At 42.6% G+C, this 15606-nt stretch overlaps 1 protein-coding gene across 1 annotated transcript; it reads left to right on the top strand.

The window, feature by feature from the left end:
* The first annotated feature begins 353 nt into the window (after positions 1 to 353).
* Positions 354 to 15039, top strand: nsd2 (nuclear receptor binding SET domain protein 2). The gene is made up of 22 exons (XM_019348542.2): positions 354 to 537; positions 2025 to 2665; positions 2890 to 3058; positions 3157 to 3320; positions 3733 to 3966; positions 4289 to 4508; positions 4907 to 5013; positions 5203 to 5318; positions 5457 to 5580; positions 5820 to 5909; positions 6009 to 6135; positions 6244 to 6444; positions 6990 to 7169; positions 8688 to 8844; positions 8948 to 9150; positions 9538 to 9641; positions 10034 to 10303; positions 10535 to 10651; positions 10979 to 11120; positions 11221 to 11327; positions 11432 to 11630; positions 12116 to 15039. Exons 2-22 carry the CDS (start codon positions 2054 to 2056, stop codon positions 12421 to 12423), a joined length of 3951 nt encoding a protein of 1316 aa, XP_019204087.1. The 5' UTR covers positions 354 to 537; positions 2025 to 2053; the 3' UTR covers positions 12424 to 15039.
* The last annotated feature ends 567 nt before the right edge of the window (positions 15040 to 15606 follow it).

The following is a 15606-nucleotide window of genomic DNA, read 5'->3' as shown; positions in this document are numbered from 1 at the left end:
CTATGATTAGAGTCCAGTGAGACAATGTGCAGTTATTTCACAGCCATCATAGCCACCTTCCTGCTATTCTAAGTTTTGCCTGTATAGTCATCTCATATTAGCTTGAGCACTTCAGCCACTGTCAATGTTTTTGTCCATATTTGGCACATTTTCGACGGAAATCTTTGAAATTTGTATTTAAGTATTAAACACTAGCTGTAATGTTGAACACTACACCACTGTTCATAAAGCAAACAACGACTTATATTGAATATATGCCTTAAAGATAAAAAGGGACGAGGAAATGTGAAATGTCATTAAAAAAAAAAAACAGACGGGAGACTCCGGGGTCAGCTACTTCCTACGGTTGTTTTTTTGAAAGGACCGGTTGGATCCTCGCTCTGCAGCCGACCAATCGGAAGTTAGTATTTTTCGCGCTGGTTGGCCTGAGAGTTTGAGTTTCCCGCAAGCTTTTGATTCGACTTGAATGAAATCCTTCGCTTTACATGATGAATACGGGTATTTTTTCCCTTTAACCACCGAGAGGAGATTCAGCAGGTAACTAGAAAGATGCTGTCTTTCATGTTATTGTCAATCCGGGAATATGAGGCTGGTTGCGTTTTTGCTAGTGCAGTTATCCGGGGCGACCATCCATTTTAGCAAGAGATGACTCGCTAGTTAGCCATCTATGCTAACGTTAAATGTGCAGTTTGAGTTGGCTTCAATGGTACACTGGGGCTAGCTTTGGCTAGCACTGTTAGCTTTTTGAAACAAGCTGTCATGGCGCCTGCAAAATAAATTTAGAAGTGAAACAAAAGCAGAACATTTTAAATGAGTTACCGCCAATGTGCAACTATGCCGCCACGTAGGTATTTGCCTATTTGGTTTAATCGGATAGCAAGTAGGCTGATGTCTTAAGCGTCTTGGTGGCGGCTTTGTCTATTTGCTGGAATCCGGTGTAATGGCTGACTGTAGTGATGACAGAGATGCGGTTGTACGCTGTATGAAAATGCTTGACCGCCTGTCCATGGATGTGATCCATGAGATTCCCTCATCGTGGCTTCCGCTTCAGGAAATAGCCACGGCCTCTTTCTTGCATGACATTATAGAGAAGTCCGCTTGGCAAAGTAGGTAGCCTACGCTCGCCGGCGGAACACTTTAACGTAACGCTAATGTTTAACGCTCCGCTCGTTAAAACCGCTTGCGTTAACGTTAACATTAATAAGGCAGCTTCAGTCGTCCTGCAGTTACATTGCAACGAACGAGCACATTACTGTCACAGTGTAGGGCAATAGACAATATGATTTAGCTTTGTACAAAGGGTGGTATGGATTAAATTCCAGCAATTATTCGCACTCCCAGTTGCATTGCTCTGTATGTCAGCTGCTTCCATTTCCGCGGCTTTTCTAGCCGGTAATGCGGTCGTTACGCGGCACAGCCAGCCATCCGCTCATTGGACATTCGCTGCATGCGGTGGAGCCTGCAGGCTGATTCTCCATACTACTTTGCCACAGTCTGCAGCTAGCAGCTAGCAGCTAGCGAGTCATTTTCCAGGAGAAAGCCAACTTAAAATTATCGCGGTAAGAGGGTTTTCATGCCGCCAAGTGGGTTTCGTTCGCATGCATGGCTATAATCAAGGATAGGCTTGACCTGACCTCACTCTCATTAGTTGTGATTGGTCTGGAGGATGGATAGATAAATATATAGATATCGTTTCATTAAACACAGTTATTGCTGCTTCAGACTTCTGGTCAATCGAGTCGCTCTACTTTCTTGTAAAAGCATCCGAAACTACAAGGCTAGAACATTCCGTGACAGGTGCAGTATTCTGTGTCCCCTCCCAGCTTTCTATTCAAGCTCGCTGGAGCAAGTGAGTGCCATTTTGTAAAATGTGTAACGTTATGCTTATTGGAGTCATGTCTCAGAATGCAGTTTAGCAAATTGAAGGAATCAGAAGCATACACACACACAAATACTGGATAATATTGTTTTCTGATTGAACCTGTGGAATAAGACGTTTTTATGTGTCACTTGTTCCCTTGTAGCTCAGTGACCCTGGAGGGGGTTAGAAGTGATGGATAGCAAAGGTAGCTCCCTGCCTTCAATGCCCGAACCAGCCAATCCGATCAGCATGAAGCAGCCACCGGAGTCCCTCAGTGTACGGAAAGGTCGAGGGGATATGAGTAGTGACCCGGCTATGCTAATGGACAAAGCTGCTGCACAGCTGGCTGCCACACTACAAGACAGCGTTCTTCAGAAGATGGCTGGCCATAACAACCACAGTCACGACAGGCTCAAAGACCTCACCTCCCGCATGCTCAACGGTGACCAGGACTCGCTACCCGAGCTTTGTACCCCTGAGCCACCTATGTTCAAAGGTGCCGAAGCGCCTGCCACAAATGGCACCCATCAGCACAACTGTACTCCTCACACTGAAGCTGAACTAACAGTAACGATACCCCAAGTGGTCACGCAGCCGTTATTTGAGCCATGTTGTGCCAATGGGACCAGTTTGGCCACAGCCGCTGAAGGTACTATATCTGGAACCGATGAGAGGCAGGATATGAAGAAAAGGAGGGGGCGAACTGTCAAACCAAATCCTCAAACAAACTTAAATCCCTCTGACATCCCAGTGGAGCCTCCTGGCCACACAAACATTGTGGAGGGAACCGAAGAGACTGATGAGGTTTTACTTTTATTCTTACCTTTTTAAGGTCTACTTAACCCCTTTGTACAGTGTAGTATACTGCAATATGCTGAGAGATGGTACAGTTAATTTAACAGGACTGTTTTACATTAAAAGTAGGACATTTTCAGCTAATAATGATGTGTTGGGAAAATAATCATTTCTTACAAAGAAATTAATGTGTTTGTATTTATTGAGTAACTGTCTTTCTTTCTCTTGTGCAGCCTGAGAACAGGTCAGAGTTGAAAGAGGAAGTAAAGGAAGAGGCTCCTGTGGTGAGCCGCTTCTCCGTTGGGGATCTGGTTTGGACAAAGGTGTCAGGATACCCCTGGTGGCCCTGCATGGTGACCACAGACCCAGAACTGAACAATCACTTTAAACAGAAACAGAAAAGTGAGAAACTCACGGGCACCTGCACGATTTTAACATGTCTTGGAAAATTGATTTATGGTTTTATTGATTTGTCCATTTATTTTGTTTGTTTTCAACAGCCAATGGGAGGTCAGGCCTCCTTTACCACGTGCAGTATTTTGGAGATGCCCCAGAGAGAGGCTACATTTTTGAGAAGAACATGGTGTCTTTCACTGGTGAGGATCAATACCAAGAGCTTAGTCGGAGCAACAAACAGCCGGGCTCCCGTATCAACCATAAAAAGGTATGTCTGCTGTTTTTTTGGGGGGGGGGTTTCCCCTCTATGTGCCATCTCTGTGTGTTGGCTGTGTAGCAAATGTGGTGTGCCGTTATAAGAAACATGTTACTTGGACGCAATTTTGAAACACTGAATTTCCTCAAACTGTTTTGTTAGTTTCACTTTGTTCAGTCTTGGGGTTTAGAAAATCTTTTACCTTAATATCACTTCATTACAAAACCAGTCTTAATTCCACTTAGAGCTCTTTTCTCACAAACAAAATGCTAACAAAGAAATTATGTCTGCATCTCATAAGAGGCTTTTTTTTTTTTTAGGCTTTTTTTTTTCTACTCAGAGTTGTAAAGTTGAATATCACTGCTGTAATGTGTCACCTGTAACTTGGCACATAACCTAGCTCATTCCTCTACCTGTCCCACAGACGACTCCCTCTGTGCCGCGTAAACTCCAGACTCAGTGGAACATGGGCATCATTCAGGCCAAGGAGGCACTCGACATGTCCCTGGATGCTCGCATGGCCAACTTTGGATTTCTGTATGACGACGACGGGCCTCATCTGAACCTCCACATCTTGGAGAAGTTAAAGCCGGAACAAACCAACAAGCTGAACCAGAAAGCAGAGAATAGGCTTAGCCCAGATCTCCCCCTCCAACCGGTGGGTACTGCCACTCTGTCACAATTTGTTCCACAAACAATACAAAAGCTCGATTTTTTTATGCTGGTGTAACAGAAATGATAAAGATGGCCTTTATTAGTCCCACAGGTGGGAAATTTGTTTAAACCTGAATCATCAGATTGTTGAAACCTAAAACGGAGAGCTGTGTTGATCTGTGATTAGTCAGCATTTTAACTGTGTTCTTAGAAATGCCATTTTAAGCGCATGTTCTTAAGATGTGTAATACTGTAATCATGCTTTAAGTCTGGCAAATTGCATAGCATCATTACATACATTAAACAACATTTTTTGTTTTTTGCAGAATTCCTCAAAGTCTGTATCAGGTAAACAAGGTAAACCAGTTGTACCTCAGAAGAAAAAGAGAATATCCAAACAGGGTCATTCTCCCACTAAGACAGCGAGGAGAAAGAAAACGTCTGCAGCGGACAACACTTCTGAGCCCGTGAAGAAGGGGAAAACAAAGGAGGTCTCGTCAACAAATGATGTTTCAGAAGTGGCCTCGCTTCCAGTTTCAGTTCCAGGTTGGTTGAAAGTTGAAGACCTCTCAGCAGATCGACGCTAGCCACTAATTGAGTTTTGGCCGAATTTGACCTTAGCTGGTGTATAATTACCAAAGCTGTGGAGTGTGGCTGGTTTATGGCAACCCGTTTATCATCAGGAGGCTGAAGCTTAAAAATGCTGCAGAGTTTTTAGCAGGAGCCACTGATGTTACAGGGACTGAAAGTATGCTAGCGCTAAAATGACCACAACAGTTGTGCATGTAGCAAAGGTCAAGGCAGCTTCCGTATTATTCCTATATTCATTTTAAATTAATAAAATGTAAAATGAGTCATTGGAAGGAAGCCAACCAATGACTCATTTTACAAAATTTTACAAAAAAATACAAAATGAAAATGAATGACATTCATTTTCTTTTTAGTGAAAAAGGAGCAAAAGAAGAAGAAAAGGCTGTTAACAGATGCTGTGGCAGACAAGGATCAGCAGTCTAAAAAGAGATCCAAACCAAGCAAAGATACTCAAAAACAGGTGAGTTTCTTTGTCAGTCACAAGTCTAAGAATTTTTTAACACTTTGTTCAGAAGAAACTTTTCCCTGGTGAAACTGAATTATTCACTTGGCATGTTTGAATGCTGAAAACGCAACATGTTTTGTATCTAACATGGACATTAAGCGCTTTGTGATAAACAACATACTGAGCAAACGTTTACTTTTCCAGGCTTTGACTTCAGAAGGACCAGTGAAAAAGCGGAGAAGGTGGACAAAGAAAACTGACGTAAAGGATGCAAAAGAACCCAGGAAACATCTGAATAAGTCAAAAAAGTCCCCTGACTGGTAAAAAAAAAAATAAAAAATTAGATTACTTTATATTTGTTTGACTGCTATTTTAAATTCACATCTTTGTGGATTTGTGGCATCTTAGCTGCTTTGAGTCTTGGAATATATTAAAGTTACAGTCCAGATATTTTGATGGTACACAGATGACCAAGAGGCAGAGAAACCAAAGCGCAAGAGAAAAAGGAAACAGGATGGAACGAATCAGGCCACACCCTCCAAGGCAAAGAAGAGGCGTTCCTCCCCGTGTCCTGATCCCGAGGTGAGGGGATGTAACAGCTGCTGGTACTAATGTGAAAAGGTTTCTCCAGTAATTCAAGTTGTTTTCATGATTGACGTTTCTTTTTGTCTTTACTCTTTATAGAGCGGTCAGCCATGTTGTCAATTAGTTTAGCTCGTTATTCAGATGAGAAGCAAATTTAGAGGCTTCAGTATGAATGGTACAACTGTAGCTAACTGGCATTGTCTTATTCAGAGTTCATCACACGTTGTTTGCTGCAGGGTTCTGGGAGTGAAGGACGCCCTGAATCTCCGAGTGACAGCTTAGACGGGACAAAGAAGGGTGAACGCAAAAAAGAGTTTGTCTGTCAGGTACGTCTGCTGTTTGTTTTGAAATGAGTCGGTATTAAAGCTCACTCAGTTCACTCTTTAGCTTTAGTTTAAATCTGTCTGCATGTGTTTTTCCATTAGATGTGTGAGCAGGCTGGTGAGGACCTGGTGCCCTGTGAGGGTCAGTGCTGCGGGATGTTCCACCTCCACTGTCTCGGTCAGACTCTCAATCCTGACGACAAGCTGTTGTGTCAGGAGTGTAGCACAGGTGAGATGAACAGAGGTGGCATTAATAGTGGAGCAGAAGGAGACTGTTTATGGTAACACAATAATTCTGTTCCCGTTGCCGATTCTTTCTTCTGTTTCTTCTCTTTAGGAATTCACTCGTGTTTCATTTGTAAGAAGTTGGAGGGTGAGGTCCGCCGCTGCCACGTCCCACACTGCGGCAAATTTTACCACGAAGCGTGTGTCCGCCTCAACACCCTCACGGTGTTTGACAACAAGGGCTTCCGGTGCCCGCTACACACCTGCCTGAGCTGCCACTACGGCTGCCGCACAAAGCACAAGTCCAACAAAGGTAGGCTCTCATCAGGACATTTTAGCTCATGGAGGCGGAGCTTGGTGTATTTGTAAAATTTGCACTTGAAGGTAGATATAAATTGTTGGTTTTCTTGATTCTAAACCTCATACCAGTTAATTAACTAGTATCACTGTGTTACTTGGAAAGTTGATATTAGTACAATTGATTGATTTCTGTTGCAGGTTTGGTCTTACATTGAATTAAAGTGTTATAACAGTGTCATTAAGAAAAAGTCTTAAATGTAAGACTTTGCCTTGCTTATTTGTAGAAACCCAGTTATCTCCAGTTTGTAACAGTTAACACTATATTTAAAATTGCAGTTTCATGTAAAAAGGTTTATGACTAACCTTTCACAGGAACAAACAAGTAAGTGAATACCTGCCACTTATGTTTGAGGTCATCGGTTATCAGTAGAGTCCTTGTCCGTGTTTACAAAGGTATCCATTCAGGGTTTCGTTTGTGCCCTTCTGGCGCTTTGGGTCACTGAGTTTACTGACTTAGCCGTATGTTTGTGTAACCTGGTCCCGCTCTCTGCGCTGCAGGCAGGTTGATGCGATGCCTTCGATGCCCAGTAGCGTACCACATTGGCGATCAGTGTGTGGCTGCAGGAAGTGAGATGATCACCAACACTGCCATCATCTGCACCAACCACTTCAACGCCAAGAAGGGCTACAGCCACCACAGTCATGTCAATGTCAGCTGGTGCTTCGTCTGCTCCAAAGGTTCGCAGCAGCTGCTCACCTCTTCACACAGGGCCATTACTAAAAGCTCCAGACTGATTGGTTTTAAGAGACTTGTATGCAGTTAAAATTAAACTTCGTACTAGTCAGTTTTACATAAAGCTGCTTTCCAGTACTGAATGACATATTTATAGCTCACTAAACCTTCTATACACGGTAAACTGCTTCTCCTTTACTACTCGAAAACTCTGTGGTATGCCTTCAGTTTCTTTTTTTCCTGTGTCTTTAATGTTATGCATATAGTGGCTGGCTTCTTTTGTTTTTTTTGGTTTTGTTTTGTTTTGTTTTCTAAACACCTGACCACAGTCCAAACAGACCTTCTCTCTTAAAGTTAAAGCACTTAACGATGGAGGTCAAATGTGGAGCCATTAATCCCAGGCTGCTATTACTGTAAAATCAGAAAATGTTGAACTGCAGCAGCTCAAGTTTTTTTTTGTTTTTTTTTCCTTCCCTTTCCCACAGCCAGTTTTGACGTGTTGTTGTGTGGGAGTGTGTGAGATGAACGGACTGAAACAGAGAAAGAAAGTTTGTCTTTATTAGCTACAATATTGTGTCCTGCAGAAATGCCTCACAGTGAGCTCACTAGCTCTTTTCACATATCTCAGTTTCACAACCCAAACAGAAATGAAGCTATATGCTCTGTTTTAGGCTCTATATTGACAAGTGTGTACGTAGGAGCTTTCTTTAGCTGAGAGTCAAGCTAAACATTTGTTTTAATGTGCTTTTTTTTTTTTTTTAATAAATCAGCACAGTACAGATTATACTTTGAGATTTTCTTTACAGCATGTTGCTTCTGAGTGACAGGCATATGTTAAAGACCTGTATGATTTCTACTTTACTGCTTCTAAATTCAGATAAAACGGGTTATTTGTACCCAGCCTTAAAAATCTTGAGAGTTACCTTGTCTAACCAGATACTTAATCACTTAAGCCTCCAGTAACACTGTGAGGAGTCTTGAAATAATTGTTGGTCAGGATGTGTCCTTCCTCATGCTCATTAAACAGATATGTGGGAAATGTATTTGTGCAGTATCTCTAGAATTGGAAACATGCTTTCTCAAAGCGATGGTGAAAAACGACTTCAGTTCAAAATGCTGCAGCGAGAGTACTGACGGGACTAGAAAGCAAGAGCTGGCTTCTCTTCATTGGCTCCTTGTTAAATTGGCTCCTTCACCTCACGTAAAAGGTCTTGAATAATTTAAAACTAGAATGGGGGGCGCAGCCTTCAGCTCTGGTTCCCTCTTCTGTGGAACCAGCTCCCAGTTTGGATTCAGGGGACAGAAACCTTCTCAACTTTTAGGATTCAGACTTTCCTTTTTGATCAGGTGACTCTAAACCATCCTTTAAATCTGCTGCAGTAAGGTTAGGCTTGTCATCCTACAATGTATTGCACCTTTAGGCCACCGCTGTGAACTGGTAGTACATAAATAAAATTTAATTGAATTTGTAAGTAAGCATCTAAAGTACCGGTCCCCCATCTAAAGTTGTCCTTGTGTTGCAGGGGGGCAGCTGTTGTGCTGTGAGTCCTGCCCGGCAGCTTTTCACCCTGACTGCCTGAATATCGCTATGCCGGATGGGAGCTGGTTCTGCAACGACTGCCGAGCCGGAAAGAAACCCAAGTACAGGGACATCATCTGGGTCAAACTGGGAACATACCGGTAAGGGAACTGGATGCAAGGGTATCTTTTTACCTTCCATATCTTTGAGCTAAATCAGTAAGTTATACATTTGTTGTTTCTATCTTTCTCTCGTCCTCCTGAGATGGTGGCCAGCAGAGATCCACCACCCAAGAAACATTCCCACCAACATCCAGCATCTTCGACACGAGATCGGAGAGTTCCCAGTCTTCTTCTTTGGCTCCAAAGATTACTTCTGGACTCACCAGGGCAGAGTATTTCCCTACATGGAAGGCGACAGGGGAAGCAAACATCAGAGGAATGGAATTGGCAAAGTCTTCAAGAATGGTGAAGATCTCCTCTACTGTCTGCATGCTTTAAACTTTTTCCCTAATTAAGTAATTACTCAGTTTTAAAAAAAAACTTAAAGGCGATGATACCAATCAGATTTGGTTTCAAGCCACACATCATTATAAAAATGCTTCTCTTTTCAAGCTTTGTGTTAACAGAAGTAATTAAATGGTGGGTTTTTGCCAAAAGCTGCAGCTTCCACAATAACTTCTTCAGGTTTTGCTGTAGTTTTAATGCTTTACAAAAATCCAGAAAATAGCTTTCTTGTCTAGTTGACCTTGTCTTTATTTTTATAATGTAACAGATGCTGTCATAATTACAAAAAACACAACGTGTATTTTTAGCTAGATGTGCTCATACTCTGTTCTGTTTTGTCTTCCTCAGCTCTGCTGGAGGCCGAAACTCGATTTAAGGAGATAAAGATAAAGCGAGAGGCTAAGGAAGCGCAGGAGAACAGCCGTAAACCTCCCCCATATAAATTTATCAAGGTGTGAAATGTCTTTGTTATGTCTAAGCACCTGTCCACAAGTACAGAGTTACATGAATGGAATTTTAGGATTTTCATAAACAGTTTGTTTTCATGTGGACGAGGAAAATTCAAATGTTTGTCTTGCCGCGTTTGATTTTGTTTGTAGACTGCTGATTGGTGTCAGTTTTACATTTTCATGTTGTTAGAGATTTTTCAAAATAAAAGCAGAAAAATTCCCCATTTAAAAACAAAAAGAATGGCTGCTTATGAATTGATGTAGCTTAAATGCACCTGTGTGTAAGGTGTGCTGTATCTTGTGAATGATGAACTTTGCTTTTCCTTTCCATAATGAGGTATAAAGCATGTTCTTTCACATTTTCACCAAATGTTTTTTTAATCCCCCCCTTTTAGGTCAACAAACCTGTCGGCAAGGTTCAGGTGTACACTGCAGACATTTCTGAGATCCCCAAATGTAACTGCAAGCCATCTGGCGAGCGGCCGTGTGGGTTTGAGTCGGAGTGCTTGAACCGCATGCTGCAATACGAGTGCCACCCTCAGGTGTGTCCCAGTGGGGAGCGCTGCTGTAACCAGGACTTCACCAAACGTCTGTATCCAGAGACCAAGATTATCAAGACTCCCGGCAAAGGTTGGGGCCTGATCTGCCTGCGCGACATCAAGAAGGTGAGAAGCTTTCTTGCATTGACGTGTTCTCGCTTGAAGTATTGTATTTGTCCATTTCATTAAAACTGCTTAAAGATGCTGCCCGTGAAAGCTCAGGGCCTGTATTCATCATGACGTTGATCACTGCCCAAAAATACTCATGCCGTAGCTCTGCAGACCCGGCCGGAGTATACAAGTAACACGATATCTCTGGTTTCTGGTCTGATTGGTTTCTGATCATTTCTCGAACAGGGTGAGTTTGTGAATGAGTACATTGGAGAGCTGATCGACGAGGAGGAGTGCAGGGCGAGAATCAAATACGCCCATGAAAACAACATAACCGACTTCTACATGCTCACCATCGACAAGGTTGGTACCGACCGCTTATCGAGAAAGCCCAGCACGCCCTGCGGGTGGGCTGTTTGCGCTCCTCACAGTGTTAGGGTGCCGACTTCTCTGTAGCGGTGCCATTTCCACGGGGAGCTAGATTAACAGATTGGTATTGCATTGGGAATGTTGCATGACAGACAGCTGTAACATTACAGTAGTCAATACTACAAATACTACAAATGCAACTCGACTGCAAAATTTGTTAAGTGGGAAATCAAAGTGTAGCTGGGTTGTGGATGTGCATTAGTTATAAACTGCTAAGATGCTGCAAATGACTGACTGTGGCCCTCTGTTTGTGACGGTAAGGACCGAATCATCGATGCTGGCCCGAAAGGAAACTACTCTCGCTTCATGAACCACAGCTGTCAGCCCAACTGTGAGACACAGAAGTGGACGGTGAATGGTGACACACGTGTGGGGCTGTTCGCCGTCTGCGACATCCCAGCAGGTGAGAGACATTTGACTGCAAGTTTAGTCTTACATTTAAGCAATAAATATGCTCTTATAGTGTATTCTTTAATCTGTTTTGGTTTTTTTCTCTATCACAGGCACTGAGTTGACTTTTAACTACAACCTGGATTGTCTCGGCAATGAGAAGACCGTGTGCCGCTGCGGCGCGCCCAACTGCAGCGGATTTCTTGGTGACCGACCGAAGGTGAGCTTCCAAATCCAAACAAATTCAGTACAAATCGATTGAGGAGCACTGAACTGCTTTGGTGAAGGTCCATAAGTTTGCTCACCTCTACATTTCCTCTGTAGAACTCAAATGGCCAAACAGCTGAGCCAAAAGGAAAGAGGTTGAAGAGAAAGTATAAAAAGAGGAAATCTGAGGGAAAGAAAAAATCTGAGGACGAGTGTTTCCGCTGTGGAGACGGAGGACAGCTGGTGCTCTGTGACAAGAAGACCTGCACCAAAGCTTATCACCTGTCCTGCCTGAACCTCACCAAGAGACCGTTCGGTAAGACTCCACAGACAGTCTGAATGCATCTGTTTATGCTGTGTTAACTTCCTGTTATTATTACTCACAAATTACATGGCAGTAAGCAGACTTCACTTATTTAGTCTGTATTTTATTTTACTCCAATCAAACGAGTCTGAACTAAATGAGTCAAAGCCAGGCTTTCAGAGAGGAGGGAGTCTGTTTACCCCCAGAAAAGTTGCTGCACCTGGTGACTAATCACCAAGTTTGCAGTGGAGATGGAGATAGAGAGCTGTACTGCTTCCAGCATAAAAGGAGAAATGGGCTTCAGCTGCCTATTTCTTTAATCCTTCTTTTTCCATTTGTTTTTAGCTGTTTTTACAATAATGTGTAAAAAAAATGAGTTTTTATTATCAAAATTGATACCTCTCACAATGTTTAGGCCCCACATGGGCACCATGAGGCTATTCTTTGATGAGCTGTAACTGACTGAGCTCTAGTGAAAGTGTCGTGGCTCTCTACAGGCCGCTGGGACTGCCCCTGGCATCACTGTGACGTCTGTGGGAAAAACTCTGAAGCCTTCTGCCAACTCTGCCCCAACTCGTTCTGCAAGGCTCACCAGGAGGGGGCGCTGCGTCCCTGGCCCCCCACAGGACAGCTGTGCTGTATGGAGCACGAAGAGCTGGAGGGAGGCGACAGCCACGCCCAGGATATCGACTCGGAGACGAAAACGGCCGCCGCCGCCGCCAGTCGTTCCTCTAAAAGCTCCAAGAAGGCGGAGGGAGCAGAGGGCAAAACAAAGGGCTCCAAGAGAAAAGCCGCAGACACCTGAAGTGACCTTTCACAGAGCCAAAAACACCAAACCAGACTCGGGCCCCCTTCTTCCCCATCCACATATAGTGTTTTCACAGGAACCAAGGCACTGAACATCTTTGTTATCAGGGAAAGCCGCTGATCTCTCACATGCTCAGCAATGGCTCATCGCTCAAGAGTCTTTTTGTTTTTTACCTTTGAAATTTTCAGGCTTTTTTTTTCTCTTGGTTTTTTTCCCTCTCCCCCCGTCACGCCTGAGGCAAACCATCTGTGGTGAAGCACAAATCAGCAGATCAAGCACAGGTCCAGACACTCATTCCTCCAGAAACCAAACAGCCTCTTCTCTTACTGTCAGCTTGTTGGTTTGTTTTTCCTTGTATATAACAGAAGAAATGAGCTGGCGTCTGCATTAACACTGATCCAGCCAGGGCTGAAACAGCGTGCCAGTGTCACCGTCTAACTTGAACCTCAGTCGGGCCCCCTCCTCTCACTCAACACGGATTATCTTGAACAGCAGAGTTTTATAGCTTATATCTATATGTGTATATCGAAGACCAAAAGTATAATTACTGGAGTAGTGTAAGACATCACACAGGTTGCCAAATGGATTGTTTTTATTTTTATATATAGTATATATATATGCCAGATGTAATATGGAACACCAAGACACTATGGATAGGCGTCAGATGACCTCTTTTGTTTTTGTAGCCATAGATGACCTGTAACTGTAGACGTGTGCTGTTGTTTTTGTTTTAGCTCAGTTGAACCTTTTTTTTTTTTTTAAATAATTTTATGATTATTTTTTTTACTTGAGTTTATTTGTGAAACAAAGATGTTGAACAGTGTGAAGCATGTCCAGTAAACGAGGGATTACAGAAGGTATTAAAAACGAGAGCAGTCTGAAAACTGCCCTGTGACTTTTAAAAAAACAAAAAAAACACTACTTGGAGGATTTCCAGGTCTTAAATACTCTCTGTTCGATGATGAGCCACATTCTTGAAGGAATGACGGTGACTTTTCGGGTCAGTTCAGAGTCCTTAAGGTGCTCTCTCTCTCTCTCTCTCTCTTTTTTAAATATCCACTGTAGCGTCTGAAATCTGAGCAGATTTTAGGCTAGAGATATAATAATGCTGTCTGAAAGTCGGGCTTTTTATCGACGTCAATCTGAGATTTAAAAAAAAGAAACTTTTTCTTTCTTTCTCTCTTTCAATCCTCAGGAGGTTTTTGTCTCAGAACTGCAGTCCGGTTATTGTTTAACACTCACACACTGGCAGACGACAGCACACTGGCTAACGTAATGGATCTTAATATTTGACGTGTATTTTGTCGCATTTAACGATGAGCCCTGAGGGCGACGTGTCAGACACTTGGTTGAGCATAAAACTGCTAAAATACTTTGCCTGTGTTTGGCTGATGCAAGTTTCATAACCTCACCCTGCAGACGGTGTAAGGATGGCCACCATGTCCCCCTAGTCCCATACCGAGGGGTTTTTCAAAAATTTGATGTTCCGATACGAGACGTGATGAGTCGCTGTCATTGGCTGATGACTGCCAGCGTTTGCTGAGGTCACAGAGTGAGGGAGCTCAGTGCTTCTGTTTGTGCAGCATTTCACTAGAACGCCTAAAAGCTAGTCCTGATATTTGTGCAGGGGGGAGTCTCTGTATTTACCTTCTGCATGTAATGATTTTCTTTTATTTAAAGTGCTGAGCTGAGCCAAGTCTGACAATATAGAGCTCTGAAACCACTGCTTCTGAAACGCACACACACTTGGGGAGGGAAGAGCACAATCAGGTTGCTGTAATCATGTGACACCTTCACACTTTTGCCAGTTTTTGCCTGAAAAGTGCTGATTATGCTTCCTGAGCGGATTTGACATATTTTAGGTATCGCTGCTGCTGCTGCTCTCTGAGTCGGTCACGAGGCTGCAGACGTTTGCTTGTGCCTTTAACTTCACATTTGTCCGACTGTTTAAATTCTCTCTTCCAAACAGGTCGCTTGTTTCAGCAACTTTTTTCTTTTCTTTTTTTTTTAAATCTCTTAAAAAGAAAAAGACTCGGAAGCAGATTTTACTTGTATACATCCATCAGGAGGCTGTTCTCTTGTTTTTGTTTTTTTTTTTAATAACTGCACTTTTTTTTTTTGTAAAGTTTTCCCCCAGGGCATGTGACTGGGACGTGTCCAAATGTTCAGCGATACTTGTATGAGTATTTTTGACTTCCTATGTTAATGATCTTCATCCTAACCTTGATTTATTGTTCTGTTGAGTGAATGTAGTCCAACCAGTTCCTTTTTTCTTTTTTTTTATTTTATTTTGAAAGCACTGTAATTTCCTGTAGAGCTGAAGTGTAATGCGTGTAGGGGTTTCATTCTGTAACTACTGTCATAGTAAACCAGACTAATATGTACATAATGTATAAGTGGTAATAGTGATGCATTTATTGTAAATATACAAGTTTGTCTTTTTTTTTTTGTCTTTTTTTTTCTTCTTCCTCCCCTTGATGCAGTGCTGAAACACTTTTGTGCAGGATCTCACGTCAGCTGAATCGTGCAATAAAAAGTGGTCGAACATGTATCCACCGTCTGCTTTTTTTTTTTCTGTGTAACTGAGAGAAATAAATGTATCTCTGTTTTTTACCGAGACACCAGTGTGAGATGGCACGCCTCCACAGAATTCAGTCAGGAGCCAGAAGAATTGCTTTATATAGCATAAAGTCAGTTTTGGTTTTGGTTTTTAATAAAGGCATTCAAATCACAAATCATCTTGGAATTTTCTAGTTGTGATGGAATTATTTTTTTTTTTAAGCTGCCAACGAGATGAGTCAAATTTCCTCAGTGTCCAGTGTTAACGAGGAGGTTCAAAGGAATTTTGAGGTTGTTATCATCGGGGGCTCATCCGGTCAGAATATGAATGAACAGTCATCTATCTGTTGCTGTATCTTGGTTTATTGAAATGAATCCGTAGTAACTCAACTTAAAGGACATACATGGACTGCTAACTCAGCTGCCGCCCCATGTGGGAGTGAAAAGAGTGAGCTGTAAGTGAGTGCAGTCCTTATATAACATGTGACAGGTGAATGCAATTAAGGGCAAACTCCAAAGCCAATCAAACGTGAGAAAAGGAAACAAGGTGAATCAGATGAGGGATAGTGAGGAGAAAAGAATCTTTACAGCATCCAGGTATTACAATACTACATCCCAGTG

This window comes from Oreochromis niloticus, linkage group LG19, assembly GCF_001858045.2.
Source record: "Oreochromis niloticus isolate F11D_XX linkage group LG19, O_niloticus_UMD_NMBU, whole genome shotgun sequence".
Lineage (NCBI taxonomy): Eukaryota > Metazoa > Chordata > Actinopteri > Cichliformes > Cichlidae > Oreochromis > Oreochromis niloticus.
Note: the sequence above shows the minus strand (reverse complement) of the source record. Positions and strands in the feature narration are given on the sequence as shown.